Here is a 25833-nt window from a genome sequence, read left to right on the forward strand (position 1 = left end):
CCTATAAATCTTTCTTTATTCCGTCCCTCTCTATTCACTATGTGCTAACCTTTGATGGATGAGTGGATTTAGTAGGCAAAATAAAAAAAAAAAAAAGGCTCTGTCTTGAGTTCACCTGGTCAGTGCAGGTGTTCTCGTCAGTACAAACCGTGGTATGAGCGCTCCACCGCAGCAGGGCGTCCTCCGGCTGTTTACTCTGCCGGTTGATGGAAAGTTCAGCCCTCTTGTGTTGTGATACTGAATATTGTTGAGGAGGCTCTGGTAAAAACATGACTTTGTGTCTCTGAGGAGTGGACTAAGATAACAGAGCAGGGTTACAGCGTGTCAGCACTAATGCACAGTCCAGGCCTTGGCTTGCCGGCTCTGTCAAAGCCAAATCTAAAAAAAAAAAAAAAAGGAAAGCCATCCACATTTCCTATGTCGGACCCCGCCTAAGTTGCAGGCCAGGTCATGACAGGGGCAATTTGCTTCGGTTACTACTGCAGAAGCTATTGGCAGACGCAGGGTAAATAAACAGAACATGATTGAGTTTTCCTTTCTTCATCCGATTTCACAGTGTTGCACAATCCGGCCTTGTGTTGTGTGTGTGTGTGTGTTTGCTCATGTATCTCTTTTTTTCCCCCAAAACATTTGAATCCGTTGTGTGTTGCTAGCCTGCCAGTCATTGAGCTACGGCGAGAGCTGTCGTCTCACCTGTGACTGCGGAGGAGCTCCTTGTGATCCCATAACCGGAAAGTGCATCTGTCCCGCTGGGAAGAGTGGACGCTCGTGCCAGGAAGGTATAGTTATTATTTTATACACCAGAACAAACACTACATCAAAAATAAGTGACAAAAACTGTGAATACACGGTGTGCCTCGCCCTCAATAAGTAACTGGGGAAGAAATAGTCCCAACAGTCTCACTGAAACACTTCTTTTTAGGTGATTGTGTCATTAAGTGTTACAAGATGTGATTTTGAGTCTTTGCAGTGTAGGTTTAATGTTCCATTGTCTGCCTGTAGGAGTTTCAGGACATTACAGCCTTATTATCTTGTGGTAGATGTAAAAAGACAAAGTGATGACATGTGATTGAGATAGAACTCACTGACATAATGAGTCCACAGAATGATCTGTAGCTGACTGAAGCTCCGGGGTGTTTTTGGTTCTTAGATGCCTCCCCTAAAATAAACCAGTCATACATGGTTTACTGCTCACTTAATCTGAAAGATGCTCGATGCTCCACAGACTGCCCTGATGGATTCTGGGGGTCGAAGTGCCAGTCATCTTGTCCTCGCTGTGAGAACGGAGGCTCCTGCAACAAGCAGACCGGGGTGTGTGACTGCAAAGCAGGCTTCATGGGAAATAACTGCCAAAATAGTGAGTTTCAAGACTTTGACTTTGACTTTCAAGATTTTGTTGCCCTTAAAAGACTAAAGATCATTAATTTGAGTCTGTGTGTTTCAAATAAAGACATGATTTAAACAACAGTTAGGTAATCAGTCGAGCTTAGATCATTTTATTGTTTAAAACAAAGTTACATTTGAACTAAGGAAATGTTTTAGCTCAGATTAAGCATGATCCCATGAATGTCACATTTTGCACAGAGTGTCCAGCAGGTTTCCACGGACCAGGCTGCTTACTCCACTGTTCCTGCCACCCTGATGCTACCTGTGACCCGCAGACCGGACTCTGCGTCTGCCCCCCTGGCAAGAGAGGCCACGACTGTGCAACATGTAAGAACTATAATCATGAACATCACAAAGAAGTACTTCATTGCAGTTTTTTAACAGGATTTTAGAAATTCAGTGTGGCAGATGAGAGTATGACATAATTGAGGCGAAAGCACTCCGCTGAACATTTCCCAACCCTGTGCTTAACTTCGCAGCATGTGAATCTGGTTACTGGGGCCAAAGCTGCCTCAGCAGATGCCAGTGCAAAGAGGTCTCTGTGGGCTGTGACCCAGTCACCGGCCGGTGTGCATGTGAGGCCGGCTTCACTGGAGACCACTGTGAAGAGAGTAAGCAAACTACTTTTTACACACCATGTTTTAGCAAACACTGCCACCTAGTGGTGATTGTCACTTATAACATCTTCTCAGCTCATTTACAATGCTGTGAAGTAATTTCCTGGATATTTCATTTCATCATGTTTAATGTTTTCCTTGGACTTGGAATATGCTGAATACTTTGGTTTATTTATATAAAACTCATATATTTCTGGAAAGCCACAACAGCTACATTATTACACGTGTGACACAACATAAAACAGCATACCCTGTGAACTGAGACTGACTCTTTCAGTATTTGGCATTACCTTACATTTGGTTAAGATTCTCATCTCTTGTTTTTTTTTTTTACATCTCTTTTGACCTGCCTCCCTCATGTGTTCGCTCGTAGAGTGCATGAGTGGCAGTTACGGGCTGGGATGTGCACAGTGGTGCCAGTGTCAGAACGGGGCCCTGTGCGACCATGTGAGCGGAGCCTGCACGTGCTCGCCCGGATACGCTGGCACTCACTGCGAAAAAAGTAAGATTTCTATTGTTTCTGACCAGTGACTCCTGATGATATCTGTCTCTGTGAGACATGGGAAGTTATCCAAACCTGTCTGTTACGTTATGAGTCATTTTAACTTTGAGTCAACCTTTTAGAATAACCAACTGGTTGTTAAATGATTTTAGAGACGAGACTTAAAGTATTGACTCAAGGTCCATGTGGCACCTTTTTTGACTGAAATCATAGGTTTTAGATATATTTATGTATGTGAGGGATTATTTTGAAAGTCCTGTCCATCTTTGACTAACATCTGCAGTTTTGTTCCCTTTCCTCAAGTTTAACCATAAGACTACACAGTTTTGTTGTTTTTTTTTTCTTCAAACAAAGGACACTGATAATCCAAGATGATCTCTCGCAGAACCGTCCCTACATGTCTTGTTTTGTCCTGCACATGTACCTATCCAAACAAAACACCTCAGCCTCTAAACTGTGAGGGCTTGCTGCTTTTCTTCATCTCATGAGCAAAGGTGGAATGAAACCAAGTACATATTCTGTCCACGTTTAACTACAAATCCAGGGTGCTTGTGCTTTAATTGAGTTTTTTCCAATTAATGCAGCTTCTTTGTATTGATGTAGTACATCGCTGAGGCAAATATTTTTACCATGCTACATTTATCGACATAGCTTTTGTTACTTTCAGATAACAGTGTTTCATACCCTGCCTGTCTCGTAGAAACCATGTGTCATTTAAAATTCTGTGATTTTGAATGTAAGTGTTTTATGGTGAATTGATTTTTTGATTACACGGGCTCTATAAACCTCGATAGCGCTATACGATTTTGTCTGCCACCGGTAAACGTGGTCAACCGGGAGAAGGATTTCTTCATATCTAAAGACTAAATGATCAGCTAGACTCATGTGACGCTGAGGAAAACCGAAACGATCCAGTTGTCTGTGCAACCGCGGCGCAAACAATACTACCACCTGGAAACGCCAGGGGGGGAAGAGTCATGTTGCCACTTTAATGTTACCGTTGGGTAACTAGTAGTTTTAAACCAAAAACAACTGTTGTAACAGTAAACTACTGACCAGGACACTTTTTCTGAATAATGAGTACTTCTACCTTTGATACTCACAGTCTAATATTAGATTTTACTTCAGTGAAAGGGATGATTACTTCATTCTCCAATGCTTATTGGGTAGTAAACATAATATTATTGAGTTTAGGGCTGTTAGTTAGTTATCATTATTGTTATCATTATTATAAGACAAAATGATTAATCCAATTGATTAATCTGTAAACCTCTAACATAATGTCCAGATAATTTCATGAATCAAATAATTGGTTGCAGCCCCCTTTTTCATATCTAATATGTTAAAATATGTTGAGGATTGTTAAATTATCCATCCTGACCTGATATGTGACAAATACGTCAGCCCTTCTGTTTAACCTCGTCCCCACTGAGGGCAGCGCTGTCTTTAATACACTAGAGGGCGCTGCAGGACATTCTTCTGATTTTTTGCTTCTCCTCCCCGGTTCGAGTGAATCATCACACAGATGAATCATCAGATTGTCCGTGTAATGTCATAAGCAAAACCACTTTAAAACCACACAAATCCCAAGATATAATTTGTATTAGTCATTCTGGGATAGATGGACTGTATTTCATAGGCTGCAGAGTCGAGCATCCTGCCATAGCAAAGCCCTCGTGTAACTTATATTCTTCTCATCATGGGGATATTTTTACTGAACCCAAAGACAAACCAACAGTCCAGGAGTCTTAACAACGTAATGGATTTGTTCTTGATTATAGTCTTTTGACTCGAAGTGGCCTCGTGTTATTGCAAAGTGTAAGATTTAGTGTAAGTGTACTACCAGGACCAGAAATTCATACCACCTCCGTAGCGCACGGGGCATCGTAAATCACGGCCGTGTCACACTGGAGCAGAGCCTCACGTCCCCAGTCATAACAGTCTAATGGCCTCAGACGCAGACGTCACTCTGATTGGACGTTGCTGTGGAAATAGGGCCATCGGTCTGACTCGGTTCTGTTTTCTGAAGGCCTTCTCTGCTCAAACAGAGGTGTCCAGTTTCTCAGTCTTCTGCTGGGCCTCTTCCTTCAGGAGAAGTCAGGAAGAGGCCTGGGCTGTGAGAAGGACCAGATCCTCTCCTGTTCATCTGTTTCACAGCATTCAGATGGAAAGAGATGACTTTCCTTTCTGAGTGTTTGATTCTACGTGGGCGATTTCTCGTCCACGCACTGGCTTTCATTATGTTATTCACAGACATAGCTGCTCTCTAAAACACCCAGAGAGCTTGTTACTATGGCAAAATGCATAGTTTCTTTGAGTGTTCCTGTGGCGCTGAGGTTGATTCTAAACATTTCAGTCAAGTTTTTGTCAGAGGAAACGAGCTATTGTGCTGACATGGGTCCTGCACACTGGACCACTTCTTCAATTAGCGCGGATCGTGCTGCGTTTCTGCTCCGCAGCTTTGATGTCCGCATCAAAATAGTTCATTTGGTCGCAGTAAAAAGGAACTCTGGTTCGACTGGCATCGAACATCCGCGCTATTGTCGAAGAAGCTTGGTTGTTTTGTTGTTGTTGTTGTGTTGCTTTTTCTTTGAGCGTAAAGACCCTGAATGGCACCAGGAAGTTCCATTCTGTGTTCTCTCTATCCGCTCTATTTCTGTGGTCTGCTCTCCCCGGCTGTGTGGTCCCTGGACCAGCTTTATGGGCTGACAGCAGTGGCTCTTACACAACCAGGGATCTGGAAATAATCCTCCTGTCTTAAAGAGCTCATTTAGTCTAGAGATGGAGTCTTTCAGCGATGGCACAGTGTGTGTGTGTGTGTGTGTGTGTGTGTGTGTGTGTGTGTGTGTGTGTGTGTGTGTGTGGACCATGTCCTCTTCCCCCTACCTATAAACAAAGACACTGAGGGAAGAGTCCTCACTTACAAACACTTGCAGACACTGTGCTAATATCAGAAGACAGATTGCTGCTCTGTGGTAAATATGGAAACCAGTCGCCCCCTGCTGTCATAAACATATAATAAAGCATTCAGAAGTGTCATAGGATTTAACTCAAGAGTGCGTGCGCTGCAGTTGAAAAGGAAGAAAAGTGTTTAAACATGTTGATGTACAAAGGCCTTAGTTTTTTTTAAAGGCACAATACATGAAAATTGGCTTTTGAAATCATACGAACAACAAACAGGGGCAGCAAATGGAAGGGTGATTGCTAACTGCTGCTAACCGTCTTTTCTTATGCATCCATGAGCGTGGCTATTGTTAGCTTGTAAGCTCAGTTAGCCACACAGTTAGAGCTAGCCAGACTACCAGGGGAGTGTTTGTGTTTGCACTGCCGGCACGTAGCTTTGGAGCGCTGGGAGAAAGAGGTTTTCAGGCCCGGGGCTAGCTGGTTAGCATGTTAACATCAGCAGCTATCACTTCAACACTGTTATTTCTTCACTTTCTGTTGATCTTTTTCATTTAATTAAAAAAAATTTGAACTGAACTTTTTACATATTGCCCCTTTAATATTATTGATGAGTTGAGCCCCTTGATGTTTATTGGTACATCCATTACATTTCAGTAATTTTCAACATTACGTTGATTAATCACTTAATCACCAACCAATTAGGTAATCGATTGATCTTTTGGGCCATTTTACAAGCAAAAAATTCAAACATTTGCTTGTTCCAGCTCCCTGAATCGAATGGTATTCTGCTTGTCTTTGTAGTTTATGATAGGAAATGAAGGGTGTTGTGGGTCATGGAATATTTCTGAGACAAAGAAACACACAGAAGACGTCAATTTGGGATCATTAATAAGGACTTTTCTTAATGCCATGACATTTTATAGACAGCATGAAAATAATCAGCGTCACTGTCAAAATGTAATGAAAACGATCGTTAGTTGCAGCCCCACATTCCTGAAACAATAAGACAGGACAGAAAGATGTTGCCATGGCTTCGGCGATTGCTATCATAATAATAAACAGTAAACCAGAGATTTTTGCTACAGTACTACCACAGAGCTAATGTACAGCTGGGTTAAAATGACAGCATCGTCAGCGGGCTGGCTTTAATAACGTCGCAGCCTAACCACTACAGAGGCAGGCGAAGACGTCATGCTGTCAGCGTGGGAACACAGGGATGACCATGCCAGAAAGTGCTGAGCAGCAAGGATACTTTTCCAAATTTGAGGCACTGAGGCAGGAGGAGGAGGAGGAAGAGGAGGAGGAGGAGGAGGAGGAGGAGTGGACAGCATCATCAATTGGAGCAGGAGAAGGAGGGTATGATGTATAAACTGTAGGGGAACACCCTTTCATATACGCAAAACCACCGCGTTACACATTCCTGTTGCCCTCACAGTTTGTGGCTTCCGTTGGTGACATGCTCCACTGCTCTCCTTATAGATAGAGGAGGTAGTATATAAATGAAATGAAAAGCCGCTGGCTGGCCAAGATAATTGGGACAGACTCTGCCCAAACCCTCGGCAGGCTCACATTTTCTCCCATAGAAAACAGAAGGGGGTACCCGATGAGAGCAAAGCCTGCAACGGCTGTCAATCACTCAAACTTTGGCAGTCAATAAAGACCAGGATGGACGACGTTTACGTTTGGCGAGAGTAAAGCTATCATGCATGAGTTGGGACGTGATCTCTGCAGTGACAAACTGAGCGATCAAAAATAGGCTGCGAATAAACACCGTCATTCTTTCCTGCTCTGGTGAAGTCATGCTTGCAGACAATATTTACATCCCGGCAGAGGGACGGCTCATTCATCCCGCTGCCTCTGGCTAGGTTCTTGTGGATGGGAGGCGCTGTGTTTACCAAACTCTGTGAGTGTCAATTGAGTCTGCACACACTCTCCTTGAGAATGGGAAACAGATTCTCACACTGGCATCGCCTCGCATCAGCAGCGATACTGTAGGTATACAGTGTGTGTCTGTGTGTGTGTGGGGGGGTGTTGCGGGGGCACAGTAACCTGGCTTTGTTTTGCCGTGTATTGGTAGGGCCTGTGGACTCAGCAGGTGCTCTAATTACCAGCTCTCTGTGCCCCCTCAAACCCCCTGAAAAGGGAACGGCCTCCGAGCCGCCGTCGACTTTGATGTGGCCCAGATCCACCACACATGTGGGACATGAGCTCACTTAACGAACGCAGACCCTCTGCAAATGAACAGCCGCAGCGTGGTACTGCAATTTGATATTGGTATTTTCAGTAGGTGGTAAGACAGAGAGGGAAAGTAGGAGGAGGAGAGGAGAGGGAGAGAAAAAAAGAAGAAGAAGAAGAAGAAGAAGAAGAAGAAGAAGTTGGCATCTAAACCTTTTCCTCTCCTTTTTTATGAAGCCGCCAGTTCTAACCAGTCGGATGTTTTATCTTGGCCCACAGTGTGCCCGGACGGCTTTTACGGTCTTGACTGTGGCCAGATGTGCGAGTGCAGGAACGGTGCCCGCTGCCACCACATCACAGGAGCCTGCCTATGCACCGCCGGCTGGGCAGGACCACACTGCATTCTGGGTAATGGAAGCCACATCATTAAAACGGGGTGTGAGGGAGGCCCTCACTGCAGTCCATCACGACATCCTCTCCTTAAACGCAGCTATGATGTGTTTGTGAACAATTATCTCTATAATGAGACTGCGCCAATGACTTTTTTAGGGATGGGTAAGGGCGGCGAGAGTGGGGGAGGAGAAGAGCGCCCTCGGGGATAGATGCTTTAACTGAGGTCTATTCTGGATAAATGCACCCACGTGTTTGTAGCGATCAACATTAGGAGAACTCAGAGGACCCTTTAGTAGAAAACCAATCAGTGTTCTCATGCTAAAGTTTTCATGCTGTAGTTTTAATGAAGCCAGTGAAATGCCCACGAAAGTTCTTAGTCTGTCATTCTGCAGGCTTATTCAAGACTTTCCTCTTGCCACAGCCATTTTGTGGTCCTAACTACCAGAGTCAGAGTCAGCAGAAAGCCACCAGCATGACTTAATGATGCATCTCTGTCATTAGCGCACTTTCCTCTTTCTTCAACTCCAAATGTCATCTTGTACGTTTACAATATGCGTGCTGAAAATGTCCTCAAGACCTCAAGTCTCATAAAGTTGCTGCAGATAAAGCTGCAGTTGCATTTTAAGTTGATATTAAATGCGTTTTGTGTGTGTGTGTCTTCTCGTGTGTGGTTTGTGTTGGTAGGATGCCCAGAGGGTCATTTCGGGGAGCAGTGCAGTCAGACCTGTGAGTGTCAGAACGGAGCCAGGTGTGACCACGTCACCGGGCGATGCAGCTGCACGGCCGGGTGGACCGGAGTCAGCTGCCAACTGCGTGAGTAGCTCATCACTCAGCGTGACAAACCCTGTCCAAAGCCATTTTCTTAAAAGACAATATGAGTGGTTATGCATGTTTTCGCTCATTCGCTACAAATTACCAACACATTACATCACAGCTCCAAGTTTTACAAACCGTGCTGCTGAGTTCGGGAAAGTCGGACCTGTTTGGTCTGCCGTTGCATCCAGTGGTTTTCATTCAGTTTTATTCATTCGCTCAGTCCTGCCTAACCCTAACCAGATCGAGGCCATGATTTTAAAGAGCATCTATTTTTACATTGCGCATGAATGAGTGGATAAAAAAAGGTTGCCGCTATTAAAAGACATTCAAGGGCAAAATGTGTCATTGTGTCGCCCGATTTCAAAAATGTTCAGCACAAACTGTAAAGCAGACATTTGTTGAAATGACATACACCTCAAGAGTGGCTCAAATAGGAAATATTTCTGACGTGACACAGTGCATACAGTCAGATGAATCACTTTAACAGTTCAATATACAGGATTATTTGTTGATAACGTCCAAAAGTTTACTGAAATTATCAACGGAATGTGAAGAAAAATAACAATAACAACACCAACACACCGGGTTCTGCAAATTTCCAGTGCGGCACCTAGGTAGCGCGGCTAGCTAACGGCAGCTACATTTAGCAGCCGCTAGCAGTCACTCTGGGGATACGCTGCCATCCATCTGTTTTGAGAATGGATTTGACAGGTGTCCAGTTCTTACAAATTGCCCCTTTAATCAATATTTATGTATGTCAGTAATTGCGTTTTACTATTAGACTGTTATCTTTTTGTGTAATCGTCTGCATTATTTTTTGGTAATTCTTAAAACCCACTCGTATAATTTACTCTTTGTTGTGTGTCCTATGTGAGTTCAGCCTGTGCTGCAGGACAGTATGGTGAACACTGTTCTGGACAGTGTCTGTGTCAAAACGGAGGCTCTTGTGACAGTGAGACCGGCCAGTGCTCCTGCCCGCCCGGCTGGACTGGAGCAGCCTGCGAGTTAGGTGAGTTTAGGACGAAACATTCATGTCCGCCCGTCTCTTTCTGTTCATTTCAATGTCAAGGGAAAAGGCCTCTGTATTTATTTCTTCGGTGTAACTTCCATCTGTGGTTTCCTTTCGTTTCTCTCTCTAGAGTGTGAGGAAGGACGTCACGGAGAGGACTGCGCTCAGGCCTGCAGCTGCACCAATGGAGGGAGATGTGACCGGGTGACAGGAAGATGTGTGTGTCTGCCTGGTTGGACAGGAGAGCTCTGCCAGTCAGGTGACTTCCTGAACCTCACATTAGCAATAACGCATATTTAGCATTTGTCAAATTCTGATGAGTACATGGAGTACTATCTGTCATTTGTTTTTCACCTGTCCCATTGAAATGTACACAGTAGATACACAACCAGTCTGCCACCTAGCACTTTCTTGAGCCTTTCTCCCACTCTGCATCTGTGCTGCATTTGCTCTCATTTCTTTTTGGCGGCAGCAAAACAAAAGTGACGGTTTACTTACTCCTGGAATCATAAAACTTGCTGTGTCATAACAATTTATGCAATTAGCCTTGAGTAAATAAACATTCTGAAACAGGACCATTTTAGAAGCATTTTGTCCTTGGACTCTAATGTCGTATGCTGAACGCCTTGCGTGTTTCGTCTGAAGCCTGTTCTAAGGGATTCTTTGGAGGGGGCTGCGAGCACAGTTGCGACTGCGTCCATAGTACGAGTTGCCACCAGGTGACGGGCCGCTGTGAGTGCGAGCCAGGCTGGAGGGGAGCCAGGTGTGACAAACGTAAGTGTGTACAGGACAGAGGAAATTGCAGCGGAATGAACGTGGCGAATAGAGGTGCTTTGAACACAAGTGTAAAGTGACTGTGTGTGACTGCATGTGTACGTTGACTACCCAGCCTGCCTTCCTGGGTCCTACGGTGCTTCCTGTGCCCAGCGGTGTCAGTGCCAGGCTGGGGTGTCCTGTCACCATGAGACGGGGAGGTGCGGGTGCCCGGCTGGACTCACAGGACCTGGCTGCGAGAAACGTAAGAATGGCAAAAAAAAATAAAAATAAATCTATCTCGGCAACATAAAACTTTGCAGAATAAATTTTAAAATGGTTTACTTGTGAGGTCTGCATTTTAACCGACTTTTAACAGGACAGTTCACACCCAAATCAAAAACACATATTTCTTCCCCTCCGAGTGCCATCTCTTTCCATTAAATTCCAGAGAAGACAGACATCTCTACAGCTACTATCTCCAAAACTCTAAGAACAGTCAAGATGGATAGATTAAAATATGGGTTAGAAAAAGAAACGCACATTTTATTTTTTTTGGCCAAACTGTCCCTTTAAGACTCACCACTATTGTACAGCCTTGTGTATATTAAAGCTTGGGACATGGCTAATATCACTGTCATATGTTTAAAACCATTTGGCTGACATATGTGCTGTGTTGATAGCAACACTGTCACCTAGAAACACAACAGGAAGGAAAGGCATCATGGGAGTAAAGTGATCACCAGGAATCATTCCGTTAATACTGATTAAAATTTCTTTTTTTTCTCCTCGTCCTCCAGGGAAAGATTACCATTTATTACATTCCAGGAAATGCACTCTATACCGGCACTAAACCCTCGCTGTCATAGGACTTTATGCTAATGTTTCATTATTTAGACCATACCCTTCAGGACTGTATACGAGCAGCCCTGCGCCACTCCCTCCGCCCGCCCTCACCACCTCAGCTCCCTTCCTCTCCTCACACACTCACCAGACATCTGATAAATGTTACACACCAGTTGCCAAGTAAAACAGAAGGCATTGTTTTTGTCTCCTCGGCGGCGGATAAGGGCCTTTGGAAGGCAGACATGCATAATGACAGCGCCGTAATTGCCTCTTTAGTCTGGAGTCCTTTCTTATCTGTCCCCCACGCTGCCTGCTGCTGCCTGACTGAGTAGCTGAACGCTGCAGTCTCACCCGAAAAACATGTTCGGTTCACAGATTCATCTTGTTCGTGATGACTGATTGTCCGCGGGCTCCATTCATTATTGTGATGAGCGTATACGTATGTATGCAGAGGGAGTGTGTGAAAGAATGTCCCTCTACGTCCATCTGGGGTTCGGGCACCAGGGAAAATTGTTGGGAGTTTTGGTTGTGTTGACACTCAGCGCTGAATGTCCCAGTATGTTCACAGAGTCATCTGAGGAAAGGGAAATGGCGTTTGTCTTTGTTCCCACAAATAACTGAATGTGTGCGTGTTTGAGGCCCCATTTGTAGTCTTTTTTTGATTTTATAGTTGTAATGACGTAACATCATGCTGGAGTTGTTTCAGTGTGATTGAGCATTTACTCTGTCATTCATTCGTTTATTATTAGTGTGCAAAAAAGTATATTGCAGAGTAAGACAAAATCTGTATTCGAGTGCACAATGCAGGTGGGTTCCTTTTCAGTTTGTATCCTGAAACTCTACTAATGCCTGCATTGGTTTACATAAAACCTGATAACTTACATATTCAATTTTATATGATAACTAATAACTCTTGATAAAGTCAAAGTATATTGGCACAAATAAATCCAATATTTGGGCCACAGGACGAAACTTGGTTGTTTTGTGGGTTAGGGTTAATACTTCTCAAAAACTATCCATTTACATTAGCATTAGTATTTGTATCATTACCTATGTTTTCCAGTAGAGCTCCAAAAACAACCCTGATGCATTTCATTTGGAAATTCTGAAGGGTTTTTTTGTTCTAATCTTTGAAATGTCAAATGCTACATGATGTTCTACATTACACAGCAAAACAATATTACAATATTGATCCATGTAAGCTTCATCTTTAATTTGATTACACTTATGTGAAAAAGTACATTAGTATTTTGTAGTATAGCTGTTATAATCAAATAGCCCTACTTTATCCTTAGCTAACTGTAGCCTGCCAGCTAACATTACTGTAGCCTTGTTGTGGAATATAGCCTATATCTTCTGCATTACCTACATAAACAACAGCAACAAAACACTCATGAAAGTGTGCAAGTTCCAATGACCTATCTTTCCCAGCAAGACGTATACTCACTTCTCTCTACATTTGCCCTAAGACTTTCTCCACTGCTGTGTATACGTAACATGTTTCTGGATGTGTCGTCCCAGCTTGTACTCCTGGCATGTTCGGGCAAAACTGCAGCCAGCTGTGCCGGTGCTCGGGAGTCCACGAGCAGTGTCATCCTGTAACGGGGAAATGTGGCTGCTTACCTGGTTACTACGGGGATCGCTGTGAGTTACGTAAGTGTGTCATTGATTAACTGATGTCAGAGTGGAATTACTGCACTGATAGGCCTTAAGTTACACAGGGCCCCCTTTTTTAAAATTCCTGTTTCATGTCTCTGTTGTGGTTTCTCTTCAGGATGTCGAGCGGGGACTTTCGGGCCACACTGTAAGTCCAGATGCAGCTGCATCAACGGTGGTCGCTGTGACTTCAGGACTGGGACTTGCCACTGTCCTCCTGGCTTCATTGGTGCCAACTGCAGCCTAAGTCAGTCAGGAAACCTCTTGTATTGGAAAACTCTGAGGCAAAATGAAATAGAGATATTCAGCGCGATAAATTTTGGTATCTGTGGTTGTGCTTGAATATAGACATGTTCATTTCTACAGGTTGTCTGAGTGGCTTTTACGGGAAGGACTGTGCTAAACTGTGCTCCTGTGGGGAGGGAGGGCAGTGCCACCCAGCAACTGGGAAGTGTATCTGTGCCCCTGGTAGGATGGGACAGTCCTGCCAACAAGGTAACGCTAAGCTGATGTCTTTGAATGTTACCTTGTGCTGGGGAGCTATGACACACCCGTCCTTGTTGTTTATGCCATCACTTGACATTGTTTAAAGTGCTATGCTGATGTTTGAAAAAAATGACGAAGAAAGTTGGGTTTCACATTTATCAGATCTCGCTTCAAAAAGGGTGCTGTTTAAAAAATGTCGGTCCAAACTTTTAAGAATTGGGGTCAGAGGTCACCTATAGGGTCATTTCAGGAGAAAGACAGGACATTGAGATGAGAGGATTTTTAGTATAGTTGACTAAAACCTTTAAGTTCAGCTTGACTCACCATTAAAATAACACAGGGGTTATCATGAGACATATTTAACTGTACTTTTTTCAAATGGCAGTTAATGTAAACAGTATTTTTGTTTGTTTATTTGTACTTTTTAACTTATTTGCTGAGTACCTCTCTATACTATAGAGTTAATATTAACTGCCATTTGGCTTCTATTAACTAAATTACATAGGCAATTTATTATCCGCTATGAGTAGAGCGGTATCACAGGTATCTTTTTCCCTTCTCGTCACTGAGACAGACATGGATCAGTGGGAGCCACCGGCCCTAATGAGTTCTTCAGAACAACGAGGCCTAACCGGAGAGTGAGAAACAAACCACTACCATTAGGGAGCATTTCTCAACATATTTTACTGCATATTTAGGTAACAAATTCTCCATTTCCTCAGTGTGAGGCCTCTGATGATCACAGAGCTGTTTTCCCGGGAAACGGAGGCACTGTTGGGTTGACTTAATCTCTCCCTTTATCAGCAATTTCGGATGGATTACGAGCGGGGATTTCCATCACTGCTTGCACTAAATGTTCTCTTCTTCTTGAGCCTCCTGCTCCATCTACTTGGACACATACCGACACTTAAGTTCCTCTTGTTGAATGTTTACAGAAACCTATAAGTAGCTCGTTCTCTGTGTTCCGTGTCGCTGGATTTGGCAAGGAAGCAAACAAATAAACAGGGAAATCAAAGACGGCCTACTTATTGTTTTCCCAATCTAAATTACCCAGAGAGGCATGATTATTCTTTTATATCAGTGCCAAATTAGACTACTTTGCCATCTCCTTAATGAACTATTGCTTAAATAAACATGAATGTGGTTAGTGCAATCTTGTGCGCGTGTACTTGTGTGTGTGTGTGTGTGTGTGTGTGATAAGAGACAGACACAGGAGCCTGCAGTTCTTGTCTTGTCCTGATATCCTCTGACTGTTCCTCCAGCGTGTCCAAGGGGGCGCTACGGCCTGCAGTGCAGAAACACATGCGGCTGTCAGAACGGGGGTCTGTGTGACCCTGTCGAAGGGTCCTGCAAGTGCGGACTGGGCTGGACGGGACTCCGCTGCGACACAGGTACAACGGCACGGGCAATCGACACGACGGAAAGTAGTCCGGAGTGAACAAAACTGTGATCTGTTCATGGGAATCTGAAAACAACAGCAAACAGCAAAACCGCCGGGGAAAACCTTTCTGAATCAGATGACCCACAGCTGAATCATGCGGCTTGCACTCGTGGTTTCTTCATCAATACAGTTTTTTCTAGAAGATGTGAAACTCAGCGTGCGTGTTTGTGTGTGTGTGTGCTTAGCCTGTTCGCAGGGAAAATATGGTCTTGATTGTGCACAAGACTGTCCATGCCTCAACAACGGGACCTGCGACCGCTTCACTGGCACGTGTAGCTGTACTGCTGGATACTACGGCCACGCCTGTCAACACAGTACGCAAACACACACTCAGTCATAATGAAAAAAGAAACTTGGTGACAAGGTTACCAGACAGTGGCTTTGCTGACACCTACGATTACAATACTATCTCTAACCATACCCTGAAACAATTGACCCCAATCCAGTGTCTTGTGTGTCTCTAAGGATGCCCATCTGGGTTCTTCGGAGCAAACTGTGCACACACGTGTGACTGCAAAGTGGGCCAGACATGTGACCACGCGACAGGCCAGTGTGTGTGCCCACCAGGCTACCATGGCACACAGTGCCAAAGGCGTGAGTATATATGACTATCATGAGGTTGATTATCAGCTAAAGTCAATAAAAGTTCCTGATGGGTTTAAAAAAGATCATTAAATCTAGAAGCAAACAGACAGATTTTGATTTAATTAAACAGACATAAAGTTGCGAGTGCCCAGTAAAAGACGTAATAGATCTCGGTAACACTCCACACTGAAGATAACACCTTTAGTGTGATATGGGGGCTTTCATCGTGAATTATAATGGATTAATAATGCTTTACGACTACACTCGTAAACACACAATGCTTTATGACGCACTTTACCAACAGTTGTAAAACATAATAGGTGTGGCTGATACTATATTAAAAGTTCAAGTGTCTTATGGACGCTCTAACTGACTATAAAAGAGATGTTAAGTGATAGGGCTCATCTCAACAACCAACTATAGCAAGGACACATAGTGTGCTCTAACAATGCAGTTTCACAAGTTATCAGTGTATTTGTAAAGTAAGGTACACATGCATCTATCATGCTTCATGCTTCATCACAGTGTTTCACTGTAAAGTGTGATGCATTTTTGTATTTCAGTTTACTTGCGTAATGCTGGGGATCCACTGATGTGTTGTGGTAACGATGCTGATACCAGTTATTAATAATCAAGAAGACCGAAAATCGGTATTTGTAATTTATATACATGCATAAAAGATTATAACAGAGCTCAGTGTTAAAATGTAGGATAAACACTGATGGAAGGTACTTGTATTAAATTTTGTATTTCCATTTTCTGCTACTTTATGCTTCCACTCCACTACATTTATTTGTGGAGGTTGCTTAAAATTAATTTATTTTATGGATAATATTGGCCCAGATGACAGCTAATAATACTGTGTGGATTAAAAGAGCATACTATGAGTTTACTTCAGGTGATTTGCTGAGAGGTGTATGGATGAGTATAGGTAGTCATTGTGTATAATAGCCCCCATCAGTCAACCTTTAGTTTATAACTAGTCAAGAGCATCTATAAGATGCTTGAACTTGTTGATTGTGATTGTTGCATCAGAGAGTATTATGTGTGTGTAGTCATAAAACATGAATGCCTCATAATTTAGTAAACATTTGGTCTTTACAGAAAATGTCCCCCATATTGCATCTTTAAAATACCCTTTAGGTTTTTGAGACAAAACACTGTGAAGCACACATAGTCACAGATTTGTGCACATTAGTAAACAGCCACCTGGAAGCCCAGCTGCAGTAGGACACAGGCAGACACTATGAGCATACGTGAATAAGAGACCTAGAACAAAAAATGAGTCTATGTGTTCTGGCAGGCAGACAGACAGGCGAGTAGGTAGGTGGGCAGGCCAGCAGGCTGGTTATTTGATGAGAGACAGGTGTTTCCCGACTGCTTAATGCATTCCTGTTACATCCCTGTGCCCTCCTGCCTGCTCTTGGGGCTCTCAGCCGCAGTGTGAGCGCCTAAATGGCCACTTCAGTCCCAGCAGGAGATATGACTTAGCATTGCAGAGCAGCTGTAAGGCAGCCACAGGCTCCAGAGACAGACACGGCTCTATCTCTGTGTGTCTGCATGACAAAATGTGTGTTTTCTTATCACTGAATAAGTGATGCGAGTTAATCTGTTTTTGTAACTATATATACTTGAGCGTCCACTGAAAAGGAAAAGGCGTTGCTCATCATCACACTCTCTGGGATCATGCTAGTTAGCAATATGCACTTAAAGTCATAAATTCTTCTATTATTTTGTGCATAGAAATTAAGATTAAAGGTTCCATGTAGCAGAAAGTGACATTTCCATTTCTGTTTTGATTATAAAACAGGTCTAGGTGCTCCGTAAATACTGTGAAAGTATGACAATGCTGAATCCAAAGAGAAATGCACACAGCCCATATTCAGAAGCTGTACCTTCAAACAAACTGTCAGGGCTTCCCTCACGTTGTGATGTCAGAACTATACAGTCATCGCCCTCAGACACACCCCCAGCACAGCGCAAAATTCCAGCACAGCTGATGCAGAAACACAGTGGGCGATGCGTGCTCAAGCCTGTGAGAGACGTCCAATCAGAGCCCCCCTGGACTTTATCGGGGGGAGGCCTTGAAGAGACAGGCACTAATACGGAGCATTCAGACAGGGGGTGATGTGCTGCAGCAGTGGGCAGCATGAGAAAAAATATTGCAGAAACCTGAAGTAAAAGTATGAACTTAAAATGCAAGTTTTTTTTTTTGTTTCCAGCATGTGAAGCTGGCAGATTTGGATTGAGCTGTGGGCAGTCATGTGACTGTGTTGGTGAGGCCCCCTGTGACCCATCGACCGGCCGGTGCCTGTGCCCCCCAGGAAGGACAGGACAGAGATGTGAAAAAGGTAGAAGTCACTTTGAGGCAAAGAGACGTTTCACTCGTAATCAGAATAAATTCAGAAAATGCCCTAGAACTCTTTCCTTATTAAAGTCTCCCTCCTTTCTGTTCCCCTCCGTCTCAGACTGTGGTGGAGACCGCTTCGGCCCCAGCTGCTCCCTGCAGTGCAGGTGTTCCAACAGGGCCCGCTGTGATGGGCTGAGTGGGCGATGCCTGTGCCCACTCACCTGGCTGGGCCCAACCTGTAGTGAAGGTAAACCTAAGCCCCCACTGCCAACACACACGCGCAAGGCTGAAGAAAAGAGGTTGAAGAAAATGACTCATATTTTTTCACTTAAAAATAATTAAATAGTTAAATAATCAATACCACAGTGGGTAACTACTCTGTAATACTCTATTACAATCAGGTGTATTTTTTATCACTGGGTTACAATTACTGATGTATTAATGTGTTAATCAGGTGATTCAACTACTTTATATTTTGTAAAGTTTATTATTAATCTATAGTATCACATAAAGAATTATTTTTAGATTATGTTATATTTAGATTATATTTTGTATTATTAATCTGAATCTGCAAAGTGACTAGTAACTTAAGTTGTCAAGTAGATGTCGTGTAGTAAAAAGTATCACAGTTGCCTCTGGATTGTAGTGCAGTAGAATTATAAAGTAGCAGAAAATGGAAAATCTCAAGTTAAATACCTCAAAATTCACACACACACACACACACACACACACACACACACACACACACACACACACACACACATACACACAAGGTCACGGGCTGTAAAGCTGAACCAGCTTTAGTGAAATACTGTGTCATGAAGTGTGAGAGGCTGAGCCCCATCACTCCGTGTGTCACCCTGTCTCCCTCAATAGCTGCTCCTGTCTCCTGACAGTTATTTTAATCTGCACCCAGCATGGAGCCGGGCTTGAGGCTGTCTTCGTTTTACCTCCTCAAAGCTGAGCACACGGGGAGGCTACGTACCAGTTACTTCTCCTCCAAAAAACCCAGAACATTTGCTTTTGATTATCAAATAGTGCTGATGTCTTCTCGCTTGCTTTTTTTCCTCTCTTCTTTTCAGCAGCACTACACCAAACCCCAGGACCACTGAGCTCCTCTGTGTCCCAAAGAAAGAGGAGAGCGGGCAGCAAAACCACATAACCAAAGCAGAGGTGCAAACTCCTGACTGGACTCAAACACGGGGCTTGGCTCTGTGAAGCATTACTCATATCATCTTAGGAAAGGTGATGTTAGTAAAGCTGTGTTTATGTGAAACTGGGCCCGGTGCTCGCGATAGTCACCCAGTGGACCTGGCATGTGAGGGGCCTTCAAAGGACCATGAACTCCAAACCTACCCGAGCACTTCCAGGGTTACACAGACTATTTTTTTGCCGTACACACAGATACCTGCATCACGTTCGTTACTGTCGCTGATTGAAAGTGGTTAATTCGCTTTCCAGTTTTGCATTTATTTCTAAAGGGCAGGTGGACGAGACATGAGTGACTGCGAGTCACAGGAGCGCCTTATACACAAACTACCAACATTCTGTTTTTTCTTTGTGCGTCCACAAAAGAGGTTGGTCAGCGTAACAACATACCGAGCATATTTCTGGGGATAAATCGAACGCCTCTAAAACAGATTTAGATATATATGAGTGACTTATTTACAGTACTGCCTCTGTAAAAAAACAAAACAGCAGCAGGGCTCCAGGGTACGACTATTTTGGTCCCACATGCACCCAAAAATCTGTCAAGTGCGACTAAACATTTTCATTGGTGGCACCAGTGCACTAGAAATGTAGGATTTATTTTTTTTAACAACTGACATTCTTGGCCTTTTTTTTTTTTCTTTTTTGCTTGCGCTGTGATTTAAATTAAGATTTGGACCTTTATCCCTGTCTACAATAGTTTACATAATGTGGTAAATGAAATGTATTATTGGACCGTAATTAAGCGCAACCAGTGAATCAAGTCAGTCTGGAGCTCAGAGAAAGATCCGCACAGACAAATGAGCCAAAAGTGTTGACGCAGGGGATGATTCATAATCAAAATTACCTCCAGACATATTTCAGGAGGAGTAAAAATGCTCTGCTTTATGTCTGCTGTGTTCCTGTAAAATGACATCATACTTGTCAAGAAATTCAGAGTCTACTGACAAATATTCTTAATTTTGTTGGTTTGACTGCTGGACACAAGACCTCTCTCGCTTCACTGCATGTATGCAGGAAGGTTCAAATTTCAACATCACACTTCCACACTAGTTTTGATGTCGCAAAACCTTGCTTGGTAACAAGCAAATCCTGTGAGGTAACAAGAGGCAAAACACATTTTTGAGTCCTGCAAATGCATGCACAATTTTGTGGGTTTAAAATGCCAATTTTTGTGTTGGGAAGACTTATTGGACTTGTTGGGAAGACGTTGGTGAGAAGTCGACCAAAATGTTGCCAACATCTTTCCATTTAGCAAACCCTCGCCATACTACGTCTCAAGGCGGATGCGTGCTATCCAGGGTGATTATTCCCTTGTTTATGATTTGTTGATTTTGAACATTTTATATTTTGCATTCACATATTAGCCTTGTGTTTTTTGTCAAACTGCATAATTTTCCCAAAGAATGCCACTCACACTTTACAGATCATTCTAAACAGATTTTCTTCTTGCTATTGGATTCTTTCACCAGGATTTTCTCCCCTTAACTTATTTTGCGGACCATACATCTACCTTTTACTAAGGTCTGTGAAGGTACTGTCCATAACTTATGTCAACATGGCTCATGAAACCCAAATGTAACACAAACAACCTCCCTTACCTGCAACATTCTCCATGTACTGGCATTGATCATTAGTTTTTTTCTTATTTCGGTGCGGTGTGCTGGTCGTGAAACACTGCGGACAAGACCTGCATGCACTGCACTTTGTTCAGACCTGTGTTTATTGAGTCAGAAGCTGCAACAGAGCTTAGAAGTAAATGTATAAAAGTTGATGTTAATACTTTTGCTGCAGCACAATTCAATAATAGAACATTATGAGTGCCATATCACTACTGCTATGATTTGCCATACATGTGCATTTGATTTGAATGGGTGTGTTTTTGCTTTTTTGCTTTTATTTTTTTATTTTTACAAAAACTGTGTTTGTATTATATCTCAGGTCAATGCAAGTTATATCAGTCATAACCTACTGTGCTCAATTCCTGGCATACCCACATGTCAGTGGTGCTATATTGATAGAATTTGTTTGTATGAAATCGATAAACTCCATTTTTACTGTGTATCTTTTCTGTTTTTGTTTTATTTCGCCGTTTGTCCCATCTGTGGTTGAAGAAAAGAGCCATGAACCAAATGAATGACAACAAAAACATCGGCTGCTTTTGGACATATATTTCTCTGTGAACGCTGAGTGGGGTGGGACGGTGCAGTAAAGTATGAAGAAAAAAGAAAAGCACGGAGGTAGACCGAGGGAGAGAGAGGTTCCAGCTGTCATTGAGAGCTATGGGATCCTGTGTGTGTGTGCGTGCGTGTGTGTGTAAATGTCAGTGTGTGTTCTTGAGCGAGGCTACTACCAGGCATCTCTCATCAGCCAGGGTCAAGCATTAAGGCCATGCTGCCTCTCTGACAGTAGTCTACATTGGGTGGGGGTGTTGGAGGCACCTGGGCAGGTTGCACGCTGGTGTGTGTGTGTGTGTGTGTGTTAGGGGGGTGTCAGCGTCAGGCATTTTTCAAGTGCGCTGGAGCGTTCCCTCCTCCATCGGCCGAAGGCGGCTCTGGTCCAGCAAAGGCAGGCAGGTGCCTGGACCAAACATGCACCCCACATATCCAGCATCCCCCGGGGTGAGTGATGGGTGAACGGGCCCGCCATCCGAGGATGGAGCCCCCCACACCCACTCTCCGGTGCGGCTGATGGATGGGGGGTTGCTCCAGCTCGCCCCGTGTTGTGACAAGCAGCAGATGTTCACCAATAATGTTTATCGGCCGGGCCTTCATCTTCAGATGACACACACCTGTTTCCAGTCAAACAGGCCCAGAGAGGCCATCCATCCACAGAGCTCTGGGTGGTCACTGCACCGCTGGATCAGCCCTCCACACGTAACACTGGGTGCCACAGCAGACAGCGGTGCCACAGATGAAGAGCCGGAGTGCTGAAAGATATCTAAATGACATCAAGACGGAGCCAAACCTTATATACCGCTACACACTGTACAGTATGAAGCAGGGGATCTCTGTTCTGGTTTATGATGCTCACTGGGTTGAGTAGTAACCAGGGTTGGGAGGGCTACTTTAAAATGTATTATGATACAGTATCACAAGTATCACAATATCAAAGTAACGTGATTTGAATGATGTCCTTGAATTTTTCTCAATACCAAACTCATGCAAATGAAGACAAAAGAAAAGGAAAATCAATTAGATGACTTTTATTTCAACTTAATAACGAACGTGTCGGGAGAGAAAGATATATTCTCAGATCCTCAGAATCATCATCGTGTTACTGATTGCAAATAAAGGTCATGTAATTCTGTATTCAGTAACTAATCAGATCCAACCCGGAGGAAAAGCAGCTGATTCAGGCATCATTTTGGTTCGCTTAGAAATGATCTCAGCACTTCGAAAGCCACTTATGTTTTATTACAAGTGCAGGAACAAAGCTGTACTTTGTGCTAAAAGTCCTCTGCAGCAAAGAAACGGCCTACTGTTGTACGCATGCTGGCTTATCAGGAGCGCGGGAGAGAGAGAGAGAGAAGGGTGCAGGAAACTGGCGATGAAATAGCCCGTAAAAGGTAAGATCGCATCATGGGTACTTTTTCGCTGTAATTAAGCATACGCCACTCGTTGCAAAAGAGATTCTATCACTTTGCTGCCATAGCTCCACGTCCCAGAGATAATCTCTGCCCCTCTGCGTTGAACCAGATCTCCCAGGAGGCCAAACTGTTTTGAACTCCAGCTGACAAATCTGTCGGCTCAGATAAAAGAACGAGGGGGGAAATCATCCCAACACGTCCTGCACCATTTGTTCGCTCGTTGGCTGGAAAAATAAATGTTAAATGTTGAGGCTGCAAAGAGATGTGTATCGAGCAACTCTCCCACACTGTGGGAAGAAGGCATCTTTGGTTTGGATGTGTCAACGTGTGTGTGTGTGTGTGTGTGTGTGTGTGTGTGTGTGTGTGTGTGTGTGTGTGTGTGTGTACGTCAGCAGAAATGATCTCAGAACTGGTTCTTACTGGAAATCTATGTGTACATTGTTTTTTTGTAATATTTATCTAATAGGTGAAACAAAGTTGAGCTACTTGAGGTGTACATTAGTATATTCACCACTGGATGGCGCTCAATATGGGGACAAAAAGAGTACACAGCCAGTGAACTCACCTTTGATTCAAGTGCGTGCACATGAAAGAATGTCTTAAGTTAAAATATAATCAATGTAATGAAGTGTATATGTTCGAATTGAAGCAGACATTTTAAGCTCATATTGCTCCAGCAGTACCAAAGCTCGGATCTGCAGTGCTCAGCTCCCCCAGACATGGAGCTGGAGGCCTTGATGAGCTTTCTAATCTCCTCCATGAGCAAAGAAATGACATGATTTCAATAGCGGGCTCCAAGTGGTTCTGCCACCACGCCTGTCCTGATTAGACTCGTCATATTAAAACAATGTGCAGCCCTTGACTGCTCGACTCTGTCCCGGTCTGTTCCCTGGGACTGCGCTGAGTGTCCATCAATAACACTAATGACCCGTAGCCTCCAGGGAGAAAAACAAACAGTGTAATGAAACCAAAACCTTGAGCTCTGCTGCTCTCTAAGAGGGTGGGGGGAAAAGACAAGAAGATAAGCAGACGAGAAGAAAAGGAGAGACTCGGACCGAGAGGAGGTGCTGCCCCTTATTGTAAACACAACAAAAACTTGATGTGATGATTTGTAGAGTCTCCCCACCCAAACACACGTCCCTGCTTGTGCCAACTGTTAGCCAGCACCGACCCCTCCGCCCCCCCCCCGCCATCGTATCCACTCCTTGGAGCCCCCCCACACCCATCCTTGCCTCCCTCTCCGAAAATGTTTCCCCTGGCGTCTGAGTCAGCACGGGTGCCAAGTCAATCAGTGTGAGAGCTGCCAGCTGTGATGGCCCCTCTCTCTGGGGGTGTGATGTATGTTCCAGCGAGGGGGAAGCGGGGCTGCTACACGCCACACAGGGCCGGGCCGGCTGCGTGGATGGGTGGCCGAGGAAAGGAAGGGAGGAGAGAGAGAGAGAGAAGGAAGGGGAGGAAAGAAGGAGAGGACGGTGGCTGAACAGCAGCTGTAATGAGGCCTGATGGATTCTGAGGCTGTGCCAGCTGCCCCATTAGCTGAGTGGCTCCAGGCCCCACCAAGTGTTGCCCACAGTGTGCCCACCCGTCCACACGCACACACTGCAGGGACACAGCAGCTTGGGGTTCCAGCCCTTTTGACACACACACACACACACACACACACACACACACACACACTCTGCATTTAACTAAAACAGATTGCATTGACTAATGCACACTCCTCTGTCTGACTTCCTCGGCTCTTCAAACACACACTTACGCGCACGCTCATCCAGGACCCCGCCAGCCACACTTCAATACACACTGAGCCCTTTATGAGAAGCTGCGGGTTAATGACGGCAATAACTCGTCCCAACGTGTTGATTAAGTGTGAGAGGATACACGGGTGACATTGGCATGTGCTAATCAACGCTGATCAAGCCGGCGCGCGCACAACAGCTAAATGTTCTGCTGCCAAAGTCGCCCCGGTGCCCTCCTCGCTCCACTCCGCTGCCCACACACAATGACATTATACACACTGCTGTCTATTCATAATATTTTGGTGTTCTTTCAAGAGGCAGCAGTGCCTTTGGACTTTTTGTCCGGGGGAAGTTCTTTACGTAGGTGATGTAATTACATGGGCCATTTGAATTGCAGCGGGGGTGTGGTCACCGAGGAGTGGTGGCAAAATCCTGCTGCCAGATGTAGTCAAGGTACAATTCCCGTCAGTTAAAAGCTCGTTGAACAGTTGATTCAGACAGTTTTTTTATACAACTGGTGAAAGATGAGACCTTGAGAGCGTCTGATGAAAGGTGAGAAGACATCTCACGTCTCTGTGTTTGTTCTAAGTCCGCGATTCCTCTGTATTAAAGCCTAAGTTAAACACTGTTGCTGTTATTCTGGGACTGTTTTTTTCATGCGATACCTGGCTCCTCCAACAGTGGTGGTTAAAGCAGTGGTGGCTCTCTAGTTTCCTTGACGCTCATGTTACGCCTGTGTAAGTTGAAAATTGGACCAGGATTGAAAACAGCCTGAAAAAGCTTTACCTGCTGGGTCAGATTCTGGTGTTTCGAAGAGGAGGCAGGGAATGTTCCATAAAGCATCGGCATCACTGCGTGCATTTACCCAAGATTACCAAATGATTTTGTCTTCTTCTGTCATGACACCCAGCTGATCTGGTCCAAGCTACCACAACTAGCCACTTCCTCTCTGCTGCCACGCATTGGGTCGTGGTGTGCACCGTGGGTGGTGGAAACATGCACATAAGAATCTCTTATCTCCTGTTTTGAGAAAAGAGACCTGCGCCGCGAATGTGTTACCCATGGAATGGAAGCTAAACGGATTCAATAAAAATGTTGTGTTACCTTGAAATAAGGCCCAGATTTTTGCTATCCATTGTAATTTCAGTTGCTGATCAATAAGGACACGGTTAATTGATAACAATTTATCAGAATCGCTCTGTTTGCAGATCTTATAACCTACAAACAGAGCAGAGCAACATTTGAGTACCTACCCTGAGTGTGACTTCAGAGGAAAATGGCCGCTGCAGAAACATGGTCTACGGGCAAAGGTTGAGCTGGAAATATGTCTCATTTCACTTTTGATGACGTACAACATTTTAAATCTTTATTTTTACT

The 25833-nt window shown here is 44.1% G+C and overlaps 1 protein-coding gene across 5 annotated transcripts in view; it reads left to right on the plus strand.

Annotated features, from left to right (window-relative positions):
• The window catches only part of megf6 (multiple EGF like domains 6), a 62782-nt gene extending 41592 nt beyond the window's left edge, over positions 1–21190 (plus strand). The window contains exons 19-38 of one of the 5 annotated variants that reach the window (XM_037087942.1): positions 654–779; positions 1226–1357; positions 1585–1713; positions 1866–1997; positions 2377–2505; positions 7864–7992; positions 8662–8790; positions 9674–9802; positions 9933–10061; positions 10448–10576; positions 10692–10820; positions 12923–13054; positions 13176–13304; positions 13424–13552; positions 14806–14934; positions 15170–15298; positions 15450–15578; positions 17792–17920; positions 18038–18166; positions 19002–21190. In XM_037087942.1, the coding sequence (XP_036943837.1) occupies positions 654–779; positions 1226–1357; positions 1585–1713; positions 1866–1997; positions 2377–2505; positions 7864–7992; positions 8662–8790; positions 9674–9802; positions 9933–10061; positions 10448–10576; positions 10692–10820; positions 12923–13054; positions 13176–13304; positions 13424–13552; positions 14806–14934; positions 15170–15298; positions 15450–15578; positions 17792–17920; positions 18038–18166; positions 19002–19081 (2537 nt within the window). In that variant the 3' untranslated portion in view covers positions 19082–21190. Of the gene's footprint in view, positions 1–653; positions 780–1225; positions 1358–1584; positions 1714–1865; positions 1998–2376; positions 2506–7863; positions 7993–8661; positions 8791–9673; positions 9803–9932; positions 10062–10447; positions 10577–10691; positions 10821–12922; positions 13055–13175; positions 13305–13423; positions 13553–14117; positions 14242–14805; positions 14935–15169; positions 15299–15449; positions 15579–17791; positions 17921–18037; positions 18167–19001 lie in introns of those variants that run through there. The other 4 variants (XM_037087950.1, XM_037087967.1, XM_037087959.1 and 1 more) reach the window with 4 other exon arrangements.
• The last annotated feature ends 4643 nt before the right edge of the window (positions 21191–25833 follow it).

Source organism: Acanthopagrus latus, chromosome 2 (genome assembly GCF_904848185.1).
Source record: "Acanthopagrus latus isolate v.2019 chromosome 2, fAcaLat1.1, whole genome shotgun sequence".
Lineage (NCBI taxonomy): Eukaryota > Metazoa > Chordata > Actinopteri > Spariformes > Sparidae > Acanthopagrus > Acanthopagrus latus.